General features: G+C 36.9%; 1 protein-coding gene across 1 annotated transcript; it reads right to left on the minus strand.

The window, feature by feature from the left end:
• KLHL41 (kelch like family member 41) lies at positions 1 to 14,174 on the minus strand. Its single transcript, XM_052636438.1, has 6 exons — positions 12,964 to 14,174; positions 9,384 to 9,541; positions 9,156 to 9,263; positions 6,208 to 6,393; positions 3,107 to 3,253; positions 1 to 335 (listed from the first exon to the last, which is right to left on the minus strand). Exons 1-6 carry the CDS (start codon positions 14,071 to 14,073, stop codon positions 224 to 226), a joined length of 1,821 nt encoding a protein of 606 aa, XP_052492398.1. The 5' UTR covers positions 14,074 to 14,174; the 3' UTR covers positions 1 to 223.
• Between the last annotated feature and the right edge of the window lie 2,163 nt (positions 14,175 to 16,337).

A 16,337-nucleotide genomic window follows, 5' to 3' on the forward strand; every position in this document is an offset into this window, starting at 1 on the left:
TAATCTGTTCAATTTAACATTTATTATTTTTTTAAGCTCTGATTGTTACATTGAAAATTCAGTAACTTTGAGGTTTTGATGCCCACTGCTAATCTCTTGGACAATAACAAAGTAGATAATTTCTACATGGAATCTCTGTATAGGCTTTTTAAAAACAATAAATTAAGGCCCTATGATCCAAACAGACCACCTCCCTATCTATTATATTTTTTCACCTTCTTGTTTATAGCTTAGACAGTTTGAAGAGATTTAACCGTGTTGCTAGGCAACTAGCTCCTGAAGCATAACGTATTTCCTTCAGCATCCCAGCCCATTCTTTTTTATCGTCTTCATACCTGATGGAGAAAAAGAATGTAATAAGTTGTTTTAAAGTAGACAGTTCTATAGATCTCCTGGTATTAAATATTTCTCTGAGAAAACCCCATTTGATCTTACCCAGAGGAGGATGCACCTGACTCTTAGACTAACCCTTGAATTCCTCCAAAAATGTGCATTCTCTGAGCATATACCCAAATTATTGCCACGGTATTTGATCTGGATGCTTAGGCAGTTAAACCTTCTCTGGGAATCAAAGACTGTCCAGTGATGATAAGTAACAGGCAATTAATCCTTCACCTCTGGACTGCTAAAGATGGCTGGTCCCCATGAATCCAGGTCAGCAAAGAGTAAGAACTGGGAAGAGCAGAGACAATTAAGTCACCTTGATTGTGATTTCAGCTGTAGCCATACACCAGTGTGATGCAAGGCACTGACACTAGGGGTCACTCTGTAAGAAACTATTGCTCTTCCCCTTTACTGTCCTGTGTGAGTGCTGCTCTTAGACTCTGCACTGGACCTTAGGTAAGAACTGGTCACCCTCTCTGAATATTCAGGGTCATGAAGACACAGACGACTTGAGTCCCTTTGAGACCTGTGTGCTTTTCCTTTGCCTGGTGCCTGGTGCTTGAAATGCCATCTCTGCATGAGAAATTCCTCAACATTGCCTTCTCTCTGAAGCCCTTCTCGCCTTCCTGAAGCAGAGTTTGTTTTGTCTTCATTTCTTACGGTGTTCTTTGTATGGTATCCATTGATGATAACAATTATCATCCTATTTTAATGTTTTTATATTTATGTCTTCAACAAGCTCAAAGTTACATGTACTTTATTCACTTTAGTATCTTCCCTTCTCCAGAAGCTATCAATACTTGGCACATAGGAAATACTCCCAAATCATTCTGTGATGAGTGAATGAGATTTAAAATAATTTAAAAATTAGCTGATGCCTATGTTAGAGTTGAGAATCACTGCCTATTCTTGTTTTCCAAGCAAGAATTATTATCCCTGTTTTTCAAAAACCCTAACCTTTCCAGCCCTCCATTATTTCATCCTTTTTTTCTGCCGCTTCCAGTGTTTACCCATCTCACCCTCTTGCTGAGTCTTTCCTCCCTGGGGATCTCCAGTTTCTTTATCTTCTTCCCTCTTTTTTGAAGGGAAAGTAGTAATAGTTAACTTCCTTTTATAGCCACTTTCTCTTGCCCTCTACACAGCTAGTTACTGTTACAATAACATAGAGAAATGATGTCTGATGCACAAAATAATTGTTTGGTTAAGCTGCCAGCCTTTGAGCCTTCCAGTTCACCAGCTGGGAAAAAGGCATGTACTGGTTCAGGTATAGAACAAATATTATCCATTTTTCTCTCTTAGGCTTAGTGGTATGCCTCCAAAACTGTACTTATAAATTTAAATCTGTAAGCAAATCTAAAGCATAAATTTGGCAGTTTCTGGATGAGTATAGCCAAAGCTATGGTTTTTCCAGTAATCATGTGTGGATGTGAGAGTTGGGCCATAAAGAAGGCTCAGCACCAAAAAATTGATGCTTTTGAACTGTGGTGTTGGAGAAGAATCTTGAGAGTCCCTTGGACTGGAAGGTGATCAAACCACTCAACCCTAAAGGAAATCAACCTTGAATATTCTTTGGAAGGACTGATGCTGAAGCTGAAGCTCCAATACTTTGACCCTGATGCAAAGAGATGATTCATTTGAAAATACCCTGATGTTGGGAAACGGGAGGAAGAGAAAAGGATGGCAGAGGATGAGATGGTTAGCATAACCAACTCAATGGACATGAATTTGAGCAAACTCTGGAAGACAGTGATGGACAGGGAAGCCTGGAGTGCTGCAGTCCATGGAGTCACAAAGAGTTGGATGCAACTTAGAGACTGAACAACCACAAAATATATCGTGAACTCACGCTCACCTCAGGCAACTGAGATCTACCTCCTATAAACTTAGATCAGCAAGCATGACGCCTAGGCTGAAGACCACACAGGGGGGGACCTGATAGTGACTAGACATCTACATACTGTACGCCCTGCCTCAACTGTGTTACCATGTGACTCTCTTTTATGATACAAGTTACACTTCTTCTCCCAAGACCTCTGGATACACTGGTCTCTATATGCTATTCACTTCATTAGAAACTATGGTAAAACACACACACACACCTTCTTTATAAATACATTCATTTTAAGTTTAACTGTAAAATAGTTCAATTGAGTAACACCTGTAAGTGTCATACTTGGGAGACCTGCCCAGCACCGATCTTAGAGGTCAATGCTTTTCACTTCTCTTTTAAAAAGTTTTTATAACTGAACACTCTGAAAATTGGAAACATATTTAAATTAGATTCAAAATAGAATGAATGAATCATGGAAAACTCAAGAGGTTAAATGTTTCTTCAGAGACCTGTTCACTTAGGAAATACTCTGTGTGAGGAAGGTAAGTGGTTTGGAAGGCTTTACTCTATGGGATGCCTAGAGCATTCATTACACTTTTAAAACTGGAAGGGAGCTTAAAGGATGAGTTGTCCAGCTCTTAATTATTGATTAAGATATAGGCCCCAGTAAGTTCTTTCCCAAGCTCACAGCTAATTAGAAACAGTACTTGATTAAGTAAGTGGCAATGTGAAAAAGTTCAATAGGTTCTAAGAGTGTTTACCACCAAAAAGTAGTGTACATTTTGGGAAAGTCTGGCTTCCCAAAGTACATTTTGAAGTCTGTACTTCAAAACCGTTTTGTCTTACTTGGCTTAATATTTAGTTCGGAAAACTGGAGTGAGCAAAACTTACTTCCATATGTCATTGACTTCAGTGGGTGCAAATTCTTTAGATTCCAGCTGAATCATGGCGAAACCACCGATGGCATACAGGGATCCAGCCAAGCTGACCAAACTGATGGAACTTCTTTCTTGGGGAAATTCAGTCATTACTTCCCACCTGGGAATCATTGAAGATATAGTTAATGTAAACCTTAAAAAAAATGCCAAATGTATTTACTGAATAGCTATAAAAAAAATAGTGAAAAATTTTGAGTAGCATAGGCATCCAAAATTAGAAGATTAAATTTGCTACTGGAAAATATCTAAATATTCCTTTATTTGAAAGGTCTAACCAGATGCGATTTTAAGGCCCTCAATATATCAATCCAAAAATACTTCACCTTCATCAGTTAGCACCTTCAACAGTGGTTATCAAACTGTGTGCCATAAATAGTGGAGTATTGGGGGGGCAATTCTAGGGTTCCTAGGCCCTACTGTGTTGGGTTTCATTTGAATGCTAATACAAATTTTAAAAATCTTTGAGCTCCATGGTGTCTCAAGAAATCTCCAAACCCTTGTTAATAAAGCATGTGAAAAGGATAGTTTCGGGCTCCCCAAGTTACACTAGTGGTAAAGAATCCACCTGCCAATGCAGGAGACACAAGTTCTATCCCTGGGTCAGAAAGAGTCCCCTGGAGGAGGAAATGGCAATGCACTGCAGTATTCTTCCCTGGAAAATTCAATGGACAGAGGAGCATGGTGGGCTACAGTCCATGGGGTCATGAAGAGTTGGACACGACTGAGCACATATGAGGACAGTTAACAAACTAGGGTTGGAAATTTTCTTTTTAATAATTTATCCTTCATCCTTTTAAATAAAGGATTTATGGGAACTTTTTAATGTTAATGGCTGTATGAAATAGGACCACTAAAGATAATATCAATCAAAATAGTTGGAAGTATCAAGTCTAGAATGAGCTAGTCATTTTGGTAGCTCTCTTCCAGTACTCTGGCATTAAAAGTGGACCTCATAGTTTTTCTCTAAATATATCATCTGTTTAACTATAAGAAATAATATACGTACATTGTAGAAAATCTGGAGAAACAAGTTATAGAAGAAAACAACTATCACCCATGATCCTATCCTTCAAATATAATCATAAGCAAAACTTTGCTATATTTGTCATTTAAAAATGCATATAAATTTAAATATCCATCTATACATATGTACTGGAGAAGGCAATGGCAACCCACTCCAGTACTCTTGCCTGGAAAATCCCATGGATGGAGGAGCCTGGTAGGCTGCAGTCCATGGGGTCACTAAGGGTCGGACACGACTGAGAGACTTCACTTTCACTTTTCACTTTCATGCATTGGAGAAGGAAATGGCAACCCACTCCAGTGTTCTTGCCTGGAGAATCCCAGGGACTGGGGAGCCTGGTGGGCTGCCGTCTATGGGGTCGCACAGAGTCGACACGACTGAAACGACTTAGCAGCAGCAGCAGCAGCAGCATACATACGTACAAAACTAATAATATAGAGTATTTACAGTTTTATATGTTGCTGCTTTAACTTCTTATGGGTGTTTACCCATATTATATAGTCTTCAAAAACATGATTTTTAATGATCATAAAAATCCAATTCCATAAAACTTCCTTGTAATTTATAGATTAATTAAAGTCTGTGAAGAAGGCTGAGCGCTGAAGGATTGATGCTTTTGAATGGTGGTGTTGGAGAAGACTCTTGAGAGTCCCTTGGACTGCAAGGAGATCCAACCAGTCCATTCTGTAGGAGATCAGTCCTGGGATTTCTTTGGAAGGAATGATGCTGAAGCTGAAACTCCAGTACTTTGGCCACCTCATGCGAAGAGTTGACTCATTGGAAAAGACTTTGATGCTGGGAGGGATTGGGGGCAGAAGGAGAAGGGGACGACAGAGGATGAGATGGCTGGATGGCATCACTGACTTGATGGATGTGAATCTGAGTGAACTCCGGGAGTTGGTGATGGACAGGGAGGCCTGGCGTGCTGCGATTCATGGGGTCACAAAGAGTCACACACGACTGAGTGACTGAACTGAACTGAAAGTCTATTTTGAACTGTGGTGTAGGAGAAGACTCTCGAGAGTCCCTTGGACTGCAAGGAGATCAAACCAGTCCATCCTAAAGGAGATCAGTCCTGAGTATTCACTGGAAGGACTGATGTGAAGCTGAAACTCCAATACTTTGGCCACCTGGTACGAAGAGCTGACTCATTTGAAAAGACCCTAATGCTGGGAAAGATTGAAGGTGGGGGTAGAAGGGGACGACAGAGGATGAGATGGTTGGATCGCATCACCGACTCAATGGACATGAGGTTGAGTAGACTGTGGGAGTTGGTGATGGACAGGGAGGACTGGAGTGCTGCAATCCATGGGGTTGCAAAGAGTCGGACATGACTGAGCGACTGAACTGAACTGAACTGAACTGAACTGAACTGAAAGTCTATTTTGTAATCAGGCATACTTGGTTCCTTAAAAAAGTAATAACAGTGTTCTAATTTTTTCTTTATTGCTAAACTAGGAGCATAAAAACTATATACTCATCTAGATATATGAGCTCAAAAACTTGAAAAGGACTAATTCTATATAAAGAATATATGTCCTGTATCTTCACATTTAACTTTAAGCCAATACAATCTTAAAAGTGAAAAAAAGAGAAAATTATAAAGAACACAAAAGAATCAAATATCTGAAGCATTCATCCTTTACAAATATCACAAACTAAGTGGAGGTCTTTTAATATTTAAAGAAACTACACATTCCAAATCAAATAACCTTATAGAGAGATGTATATCCACTATTGTGTATGTAATTATTCAGAAGTATTACCTTTGCAAGGCTAGATTCACAAAATTAATAACAAGTGAGGGCAAATTGGTTACTCCAACATTAACTTGAGGGTCATGTATTCCAAATTACAAACACACACAATGCATCAAAATGTTAGGTGTTTCATGCCTATAACACCAAAAGAAATACAGACAAAGACACTTCCTCTTCAGTCCCTGCCTCCCTGCCCTCCTTTCCCCTTGTCCAAATTAGAAATTGAAGCATACAGTGATTCATATTCCATAGTAAGAGGTAACAGCTTACTTATTGGTGTTGAGGTCAAAAGCTTCAACTGAAGCTGAAAGACCGTCTTCAGTGACACCTCCAGCAATCACAATTTTGCCTTTATGGACTGCCACTCCAAACATGGAACGAGGGATCTTCATTGGAGCCAAATCTTTCCAATCTCCTTTTTTGGGGTTGTAGACAAATACTCTGTTTGTACATTTTCTGTAAACAAAACACAACAAAATGGTCCTTTAAGAATTTTCCTTTTTTGAAAAAAACAACTTGACTAATCACTTAGCTTTGGTTCTCATTTGAAATATGTAATATAGTGAGGATCAGAAAAATTCTTAATCTGAACATATGCCACCAAGCAAAGGACAATAATACGAGAACCAAAAACTATTTTATAACAATTATGCTACTGGAAGGTAGCATCCTTTACTTTTGGCAATTGCCTAGAGGCCCAGGAAGCATAGATTTTAATCCTATCTGCTACTAAGTTAAATGGAAAACATGAATAGAGTTAACAAATTTCATAAATTCTTTATTGTGCCTCCGTTACAAAAGTGTTTATTCATTTCATTATCTGAATATCCTAAGAATGAATCAGTTAACGTAAAAAATACTTAGGTGTGAATGTACCTATTTTCAATGTTCATTACATTTTATTCTATCACTAATATACCAATACATTTTAAGAAATCTGGGACTAAAGATTAGACAACTAGTCATCTGAGCTGATGAGTAACAAGAACAATTTTACATGCTAAATGCTACCAGAAAAACCTGGACCCATCTGAATTATCTTTCTTAGGTTCTTATTCCATAATTTACTGATGGGAGTTTGAATTTCAAATAACAATTAACTGGATATATCTGGTAAAGCAAAGAGCAACAAAACAAAACCTCAACTTTTTTTTCACTAGTTTTATAAAAGACCAGATTTCTGGAGTAGAAGCATTTCCTGTAAGATATGACTATGAGTATTATCTTAAAACTCCACTCAGTGGCAAAAACCAGTATATTTCAGTGCTTGCTTTTAGATAATGACTCATTTCAAAGTTCTTGACTCTGGCATTTGTCAAGCAATGTTGTCTTGGTTAATCATATTCTCAAGATGAATATATTACTGACAAGACCATATGCTTCTTACTGACATATCAATTTCCTAGTTACTAATACTACTTGAAGGAAACAATTTAAATTATTTGGCAGGGTCACTATGTTTGCAAAGTCAAAACACTGCTTAACACAGATTTTCCATTCCATTTACTGAGGAAAAATGCCCCAAATAAGATTTAGCACAGAGTGTGTTTATAATATGGCCTTCCTTTAAATGTTTATTTAATGGGAATATCTGGCATTAAGGAGGATATCAAGATTTCAGAATATGTTATCATTGAATATAGATTATATAAAAACTCATTGCTTTTAAAAATCACATATTCTATAATATATATCATTTTAATTGAATCATACCATTAATTTTTAACTCTAGAATATAGTTCTTTAATTCTAGCACATTTCCATATTTTACTCTCCTTTCCTGCTTTTTTTTTTTGCCACTTTATTTATTTTTTAATTAAAGGATAACTGCTTTACAGAATTTTGTTGTTTTCTGTCAAATACCAACAAGAATCAGCCATAGGTACACCCATGTCCCCTTCTTCCTGGACTTCCTTCCCATCTCCCTCCCCATTCCACCCTTCTAGATTGTCACAGAACCCCTGTTTGAGTTCCCTGAGTCATACAGCAAATTCTTATTGACTCTCTATTTTATATGTGGTATTGTAAGTTTCCATGTTACTCTCTCCATACATCTCACGCTCTTCCTCCTCCCCCTACCCGGTGTCCATAGGTCTGTTCTCTATGTCTGTTTCTCCACTGCTGCCCTGCAAAACCTAGAGACTATTATACAGAGTGAAGTAAGTCAGAAAGAGAAATATAAATATCGTATTCTGATGCATATATATGGAATCTAGAAAGATGGTACTGATGAATTTATTTGCAGGGCAGCAATGGAAAAAGAGACACAGAGAATAGTCCTTAAATTCTTAATTCTAGCTTCCTTTCCAGGACTGGACAACTTTTAACCTGGGCAAGTGATACAAACCAAATTAGGCAGAGTTTTCAGGGGCAGGAAATTTGTTATCATTATTGAAATAAAAAATCATCATTTTATCAAACAGGCTACTGGCTTAACGGACTTCTGGAGCACTCTGAACTCACTTCTTCCATAAGATCTCTTTCCTAATTACCTACCCCTTGAGAAGTATCTAAAAATCAAGTTATATCCTCTTCTTCTCCTAAGAGACTGGGTGCTACTGAGTATTCCAGGTATATTTCTTCTGTTTGATCAGTGCCTGTTTGTGACCAGTTGTTAAATATTTTGAATATCATTTGTCCAGGAATAAATATGTGAAACATTGCTGAGGAAAGAGCTGCCTGCTTTTCAGTCACCATGTTTTTCAGTTTCAAACTCAACTATCTAAATTCTCTGTTATGAATGTAAAGTACAAAATCCATGACTTTTTTATACACTATTGTTTTAGTAGCTATATTTTAAATGCTATATTAAAGAGATATGCTTAATTTTTATCTATCAATACTTATGGCTAAATCCATAAAAAGTCCACTGGTTTTAATGTAGTAAAATATAATTATAAATTAGCCAAATAAAAGACTTGATTATGCTCCTAAATGCTGCTTTTCCATTGTAAGAAAGCTTATGATGGAGCTATTATGCTCATTCCTAGCAATATATTGGGCATATACAAACTGACTTCAGCAGTTTAATAATTTTATACAGTTTTCCTTCATAAGTGATTATTACTATCCTCCAATAACATTTCAAAACTTTATTTTAAAATTTTGCTTCCAAAATGTTAAAGGTGAGAACCAAGTATCATTCCAGTATAAACAGAAGGGAACTCTTGTAATAAAAAATCACCTGGATATAAACCATAAGATTTTAGGGTACTTACTTATCATCTGTCTTTCCTCCAAGACAATATATCATCCCCTTATGTGAAATCACACTATGGCCATAGACTTTGATAGGAAGCTTTTTAACTTCATTCCATTTGGCTGCCCTAAAATCAGAAGATGATAGAATTTATATGCTTTCAGTAAATTTCAGGTTCTAAAATTATGATTTTGTTATAGACACTCATATACTTGAATGCTTAGGAAATGAAAATATGCCAACTTACACAGGATCATAGCATAATACTGTATCCAGAGAAGCCTCTGTTTGAAGGTCTTTGCCTGCAACTACATAGATTTTGTCATCTATCTCTCCCAGACCGAAGAGACACCTAGCTGAAGGCAGAGGTGGGAGTCCAACCCACTCAGATGCTACATTATCAAGCTGAAAGAAAGAAAAAAAAGAGGAATTGTGAAGCTTGTTATAGGTGTACCAAAAAATACGCTATACTTTGTTGTTTGGAATTGATTGAGATAGTAGAAGATCTCATAAATTTAAAACTATAACTCAGAAAGGATCATATTTTACCTTTGAATTACCAGGAAAAATGAGAAAATCTACACAGCCTACCAAATAGCTAAAAATACTCAAACCTGGAGAACTTGGGAAAAGGAAAGCGAGAATAAAATAAAGTCACCAGAGCTTAGTTAGAACTGTGAGATTTCTTGTCAAACTTTCTTCCCACATTACCTTGTTCAGGTTGAAAAAGGAATCAATACTTCGAGGACATTGGGGAAATAGATTGTCACTGTAGGGAGGGTCACAGTATGTGAGTGACCCCCGCAAGCTATATTTAACAAGCTCCAAGCTGGTGCCCAGGACAGCTGGACCTGTCGCTCAGTTCACAGACAACTGGGACGTTAGATATTATCTTTTCTTCTTTCCTTAAACATTTTTAAGTTCTCCATGCTTCACTTTATTACTTTAGATACAGGCAGGTGTTATAGCCTATAACCTCCCAGGTTTTTGTGGGAGTGATTTAAAATGCTCTTTTCCTTCCCTCCCACTGTTTCTCTCTTTCTGATTTTAATTAGAAAGGAATTCTGCTTGTTTTTGCTATTGCGAATTCTGTGAGCCTAAGACAGCCTCCAAGAGCCCATGCTCTGGGATATGTGATTGATTCTAATATGGCTGGCATCAGCTTTAGCACTATTGGTAATTTTAAGATTTTCCACTTTGCATTTTAGGACACCAAGGCATAAGAATGCTGCTTTCTGAGGGAGTGCAGTCAGAGATTGTTGTTCTCTCTAGTGCTATTTCTATGTAGCAGAAGAAAAAGGAAAAAAACCCAGAATAACTGCATACCAAGAACAGATGCAGATATTCAAGTCTGTGGTATATCGAGATGGTGATCACTAATGTATTCATTTTTGGAAAAAAGTCCTTTATCAAGAAACCAGTAGGTAGTATAGAAGCAATAATAATGACAATTATCGACTTTTTGGGATTCCCTGGTGGCTCACTGGCAAAGAATCCATCTGCCAATGTAGGAGATGTGGGTTCAATCCTTGGTCAGGAAGATCCCTTGGAGAAGGAAATGGCAACCCACTCCAGTATTCTTGCCTGAGAAATCCCATGGACAGAGGAGCCTGGTGGGCTACAGTTCACAGGGTCACAAAAGAGTCGGACATGACTGAGTGACTAAACAACAGCAAAGGGCTTTTTACTCTGTGATAGGCTTCATACTAGGTGCTTTATGCAGGAAATCTAATTTAGTCCTCTCTTTTGTTATCCCTGATTCAGAGAGGAGAAAACAGGCACAGGAAGGCTAAACAATTTGCCCAAGCTCACAGAGCTTTTAAGTGATACTCAATGCAAGCTATATAAATTCGTAGTTTGGTTTTTTTTTTTCTTTTTTTCAATGGGAGCAGCAGCCATCATAATCCCAAATCAGAGGGTTTACTGCCCACATTACCCAATACTGTCTACCTTCCCATACTACCCCTGATAGGGCACTTCCTACAGTAGACTGCCTGCCAGGTGTTTTTACAGACGAGTTGTCAAGCTATTTAACCTCTCTGGCTTCAGTTTTCTCATCCCTAAAATTAGAGTTTGGACTCAGAATACTTAAGATGTGGCGCTGTTCAAAGATTTGATGAAACTGTTAATTCTATGGGAAAAAACCCTCTCTTATCTAGGTAAAAAAATTATAATCTAATTCTAGTATACAACCAAAGGTCATATGAATCCTGACTTAATACATTTTAAACAGAGGTGACAAAGCAGAAAATACAAAACCTGAAATTCTCACACATTTTCTCGTGAGTCATAATCCTCTTTCACAGGTGTTTTTATCCTGGCTCACTATTTTATCCTTGTCTCACTATTTGTGCCTTTTAAAGGAGCAAGGCATACGAAATAATAGGGAGTTGACCTTTTCAACTTTGAATAACTGTTTTTGTAGCTATAAGGAACATCAAGCGTGCTTCCTGAACCAGAAATGTGAGGCTATGTCAATAAAAGCAAGGGTAGCGATAGGATAGAAGGGACTAAAGATAAGGCTAGAAGTATTCTTCGGATCTGATTTCCAGGTTATTTGTATTTTAATGTCACTTTTACTTCCTAGATATATTATTGTCTTTTCAATTGACTTTACCCTTTCTGAAATTTATCTGAATTTAAAACTAGCCCTTAGGAAGTTTTCTGGCCCACATTCAAATACTTATGATTACAGCTTTTATTGTTATTTTTATATTTCATAGTTAACATCCTTTAATGGAATTTGGAAAATTAAGAAGCATGATTGAATGTATTACATTTTTTTGAGATTAGTAGAAGATGGTTAAAGAGTGTGTTTTATAAACGCTCGGTATGTCACACAATTTGAAATCGCTCAGTGACTGTGGTGTGACATTCTATACTTACTTATCTTTGGCCTTTCGAATTCAAGGCCCATAAACTATAGGCCATGAGTAGCCATGACCTAAACAAACCCTTTTGAACTATCTGTAAGCTACAAAGTACTAGTATTGGTATTAAAGATAAAGTCACTGATTCCTTCATAAACTGGTAAAGTATAATGTGTTGGTAACATGAAACTAATGCCTTTCAAACAAACTACAGATAGTTTGTTTAGGAGGATCTCTCTTCTTGGAAACTTCTATGGTTTCATAAAACAGATTAAGTTGCAATAATGTCTAAGTACAACTCTGATCCAAAGAAATTTGATCATTTATCATAAATAAAAATTTCTAAATACAATTAATCGATTCAAACTAGTGACATTTGTATAGATAGTATTTCCTCAAAGGTAATCCAAAGTGTGTAAAATACTTATACAAGTTCTTTTCACTTTCAATATAATTGTATTTTAGGCAGTAAGCCACAATTAAGAGATGAAATGCTACCTCTGAGAATTTCAAATCAAGCACTTGGAAAAAGGTAGAAAATCTGATCAATTATAACTTTTTGTAGAGTACTTTGATTTTTGGAAAATACCTATTTTTCAGAAAGAGGATACAAGATTAAATTTTGTTTTTACTAAAATACTGGACTTTAAAGGATTACAGTCACAATCAACTATAAACATGACATTTTAGGTAAAAGAGCATAAAGAAAATCATGAGCCACCACTTGTACATGAATTAGAACCTCATTCTTCATGAAAATGTTTATTAAATATGAACAAGCAGCTAACTGATCTAAATATTTGTCAGTACTTAATGAAAATGCAAGGGACTGGAATAGGACGTCAAGTATTGATAGAATACAGTACAAGGAGCCTAAGTAATTCACAATCAGCTAACCAGATGGTGACTAACATCCTTCCCTTATGTCTCTGCATATGTGAAGATAGCCTTTCTTACCTGGAAGAAGTAGGACTGTAGGGGCTGAGCTTTATTTTCTTCATCCACATACAGCCCTCCTACCACATACACCTGATTTTGTTGGGTAACGATGCTGGAATGATTTCTGGGGATCTGCTCAGCCAGCGCGGTAAGGTAGCATTCATTTTCCGTGGGATCATAAGCCACAGCAGCTGTGTCATTAACCAGGAGGATGAGGTCCTTGACAAACATTCCATGCCTGGGAATATCATTCAGGTAACCAGGAAGTAAATCTTCATCGCCAACATCACCATTCACCTCGCCAGCCCCGGCCTTCGCTGTGTTTTTGCTAGGTTCTGGGAGTTTGCCTGCAAAGGCATCTTTGAGAACTTTGATTTTTTTCTGGAGTTCTGGGTTGCTTTTAATTATATCATCTTTTTCAACATGATCTTTAAAATATTTTTCTGTCATAAGGCGAAAACGAATACAATCAAACACTTCGCTAAGGTTTTTAACCCTATTTTCTTTGTCTGTTCGCACCCATTTCATCACTGCCTCAAATACTGCTTCTTCCTTTTCTACATTTAGGCTGTCATTGGAAATGACTGAGATCAGCTCCTGCGGAGACAGTTGCATGAAGTCCTCTTCCTTACAAATCTGTACAAAGCGATCAGACACAAATTCACGGGCAGAGATGGCAAGTCTCGGGCAGTCAAGAAGAAGTCCTAATCTTAGAATAGCTAGACAGTTACCAGGAGCAAGTCTTTTCTGAAGATAAGAAACGCAGACAGTGAACACGGAGGGGATCTGAAAGCGGCTGGCCAATGCAAAAATATCCTGCACATTTCCGTCATTGAGATCAATACTGGCAGAGTATAGGTACTTAATGATTAAATCCAGTACAGCAGGATCCACATTATCTAATACTACCTCCTTTTTTTTCGCCTCATCAATTTCAGATAAAAAATACTCACGGAAGTAAGGACTACAAGCTGACAAAATCAATCTGTGGCAAGGAAGACTTTTGTCACCTGCTTTTAGGGTGCAATCGATGAATTTTTTCTCATCCAGGAGATCTTTTAGACCATCCTGAAGAAGGGTGGATTGGTAAAGCCGCAGTTCCTCTGCGAGTTCCCGCTGGGAATCCATTTTGTGAGTAACCTGGGTAAGGAAGGGGACACTAAGGCCTTAGCTCCTCACAGCACACAGGTCTAGCAGTAAAAAGGCAGATCAGTGTGCTCTGCCCAGCTTGAAGCCTTTGCAATTTAATCCCACCAGCTAAATATAGAAACCAGTGCTAACAACGGGAATGTAGGAGAGCTAGTTTGGAAGAAGAGTTGCTCTTGCAGCTGTCAGAGATTGAAAGGAACAACTGGAACTTTTAATCACTAAGGAAACAGCTAAGAAACGAGAGATTTAAATGAAGTGGAAAGCTTTAAAATACATAAAGCGTTAGAAGATAGGCTAATAAAGGATACCACAAGAAAATGTTCATTGAACTAACAGAAAACTGAATCATAAAAATGAGTCAGTCTGCTAAAACTGGTCTAGTGGCAAGCTACTTGGCTATCTGAATTAATGATGCAAAGGTCAAGAATATCAGGTGAGTTCATTTGAATACTCATAAGCAAGATCCTCTTTCCAGTAACTGTTATAAATGTTTATTTTCTACTTAAAACAGCAGGATATATAATATTCTTTGAGAAGTAGGAAACTTAAAGACTGCTACTTAGGCAGATTATTTTTTTGGAAAAAACCTTTAAAAGAATAATACCCCCCCAATTCACGACTAAATTAAATGGAAAGAAACTGCTAACTTTATAAGATATCCTAAATTATCATTATTCTTAAGCGGAAAAACTATAATTAGTATTGATTAAATTATGATATTACTCGTTCACACTCTGCCTTGCTCTGCAAAGGATTTGATGTGGCAAACAACAATAATAAAACCAGGAAAAAAGGTTAAAAGTTGACATTAGGGGAAAAAAAAGTCCCACAACATATACACTATGATTAATAAAGATATTCTACAGTTTTAAGTGGTGATCTCTTATTAAATAAAAATTTAAAAAATGGAACAGATGTAACCCTATCAGAACAATGTAATCAACAGAACACAGCAAAATCAGGACGAAGTGCTACATGCCTCGTATTATTTGAAAAACAGGCTTTATACATGAAAAAAAAAAAAGAATATACAACTAGAATATAAGCTGTTGACTATAATAGAACACACCATATTAAGTATGGGATGCAGAAGGCTGACTTGAAAAAAACTGATCCTTTGTTTATACACAAATAGCATCATATACTTCTTCATGAAATATTTTATTATAAAATTGTTATCACATTATAAAAAACTCAGTCAGGGTGAAAATATATTGTACTTTCAAAGACTGGTATTCTTAAACATGCTCAAAAGAACATAAGCTCCATAAACACAGGGATTTGGGGAGGTTTGGTTTGTTCAGTGCTATAGCCACACGACCTCATGAGTGCTCCATAAACATTTGTCGAAGGAATGAATGAATGTCCTTAGATTAGGGAAATATGTATTTTTAAATTTCAAGTTCTCCATCCATGAGTAAAGGTTTTTTCCTCTTATTTTACATCACGGTGAAGTCAATGGTACTGTCAGCTGCTAAAACAACAGCTGAGAGAAGAGTTCGTTGACTCTTTTTCCATTTATAGATGCCACTAAAGGTTTTAACACTAGAAAAAACTAACAGCTGCTCTCTTGTTTAAACAATAAATGACTCATTTCTCTCTACACGTAACACCTAACATTTGAAAAGATTAATGAGTCAGATGCAAGCATCATAATATGACATTTGAGATTATTACTTACTAATCAGCAACTTTATAGTCTGTTTGGCTTGAAAAACTATTGAAATAATATTCCGAGCTTCATTTTGTGATCTGTATATATTTTTCAAGCACACTTTCCCCCTAATATAGGTTATTATAACTCCATCCCTTAAAAATCCTTTCCTATTTAAATACAGAACCAATTAATAGTTTTTGTTTATTGATTTTTATTAAACCCAGGTTGTGTGTATGTGTGCTGCTCAGTCGTGTCTGACTCTTTGCGACCCCACGAACCGTAACCCACCAGGCTTCTTTGTCATGGAATTCTCCAGGCAAGAATACTGGAGTGGACTGCCATTCCCTTCTCCAGAGACACTCAGGTTAGCACTTGATTATTACATGTCTATGGTTGTGCATACAGTTGCATTATCTTAAATGATTTTACACACTCAGTTTTTTCACTCTAGAGAAATAGGGCTCCTTTGTTTAATTTTAATGTTTTGACAAAAGTTCCTTACAACATTTCTTTATACTGAAGCAAAGGCAAAAAAAAAAAAAGTGATGCCAGAGAAGTCACCAAATCTTACCTGACCAAGAAATCA

The sequence above is a fragment of the Budorcas taxicolor genome, chromosome 2 (assembly GCF_023091745.1).
Source record: "Budorcas taxicolor isolate Tak-1 chromosome 2, Takin1.1, whole genome shotgun sequence".
In the NCBI taxonomy this organism is placed as follows: Eukaryota; Metazoa; Chordata; class Mammalia; order Artiodactyla; family Bovidae; genus Budorcas; species Budorcas taxicolor.

Bases quoted from the DNA above. Each gene is read 5' to 3' on its own strand.
- KLHL41 (XM_052636438.1), bottom strand. From the start codon at position 14,073: ATGGATTCCCAGCGGGAACTCGCAGAGGAACTGCGGCTTTACCAATCC. The intron at 9,264-9,383 runs GTAAGTTGGCAT...TTCTGATTTTAG, and splicing joins GTATTATGCTATGATCCTGT to GGCAGCCAAATGGAATGAAG. The intron at 3,254-6,207 runs GTAAGCTGTTAC...AATGATTCCCAG, and splicing joins TTTGACCTCAACACCAATAA to GTGGGAAGTAATGACTGAAT.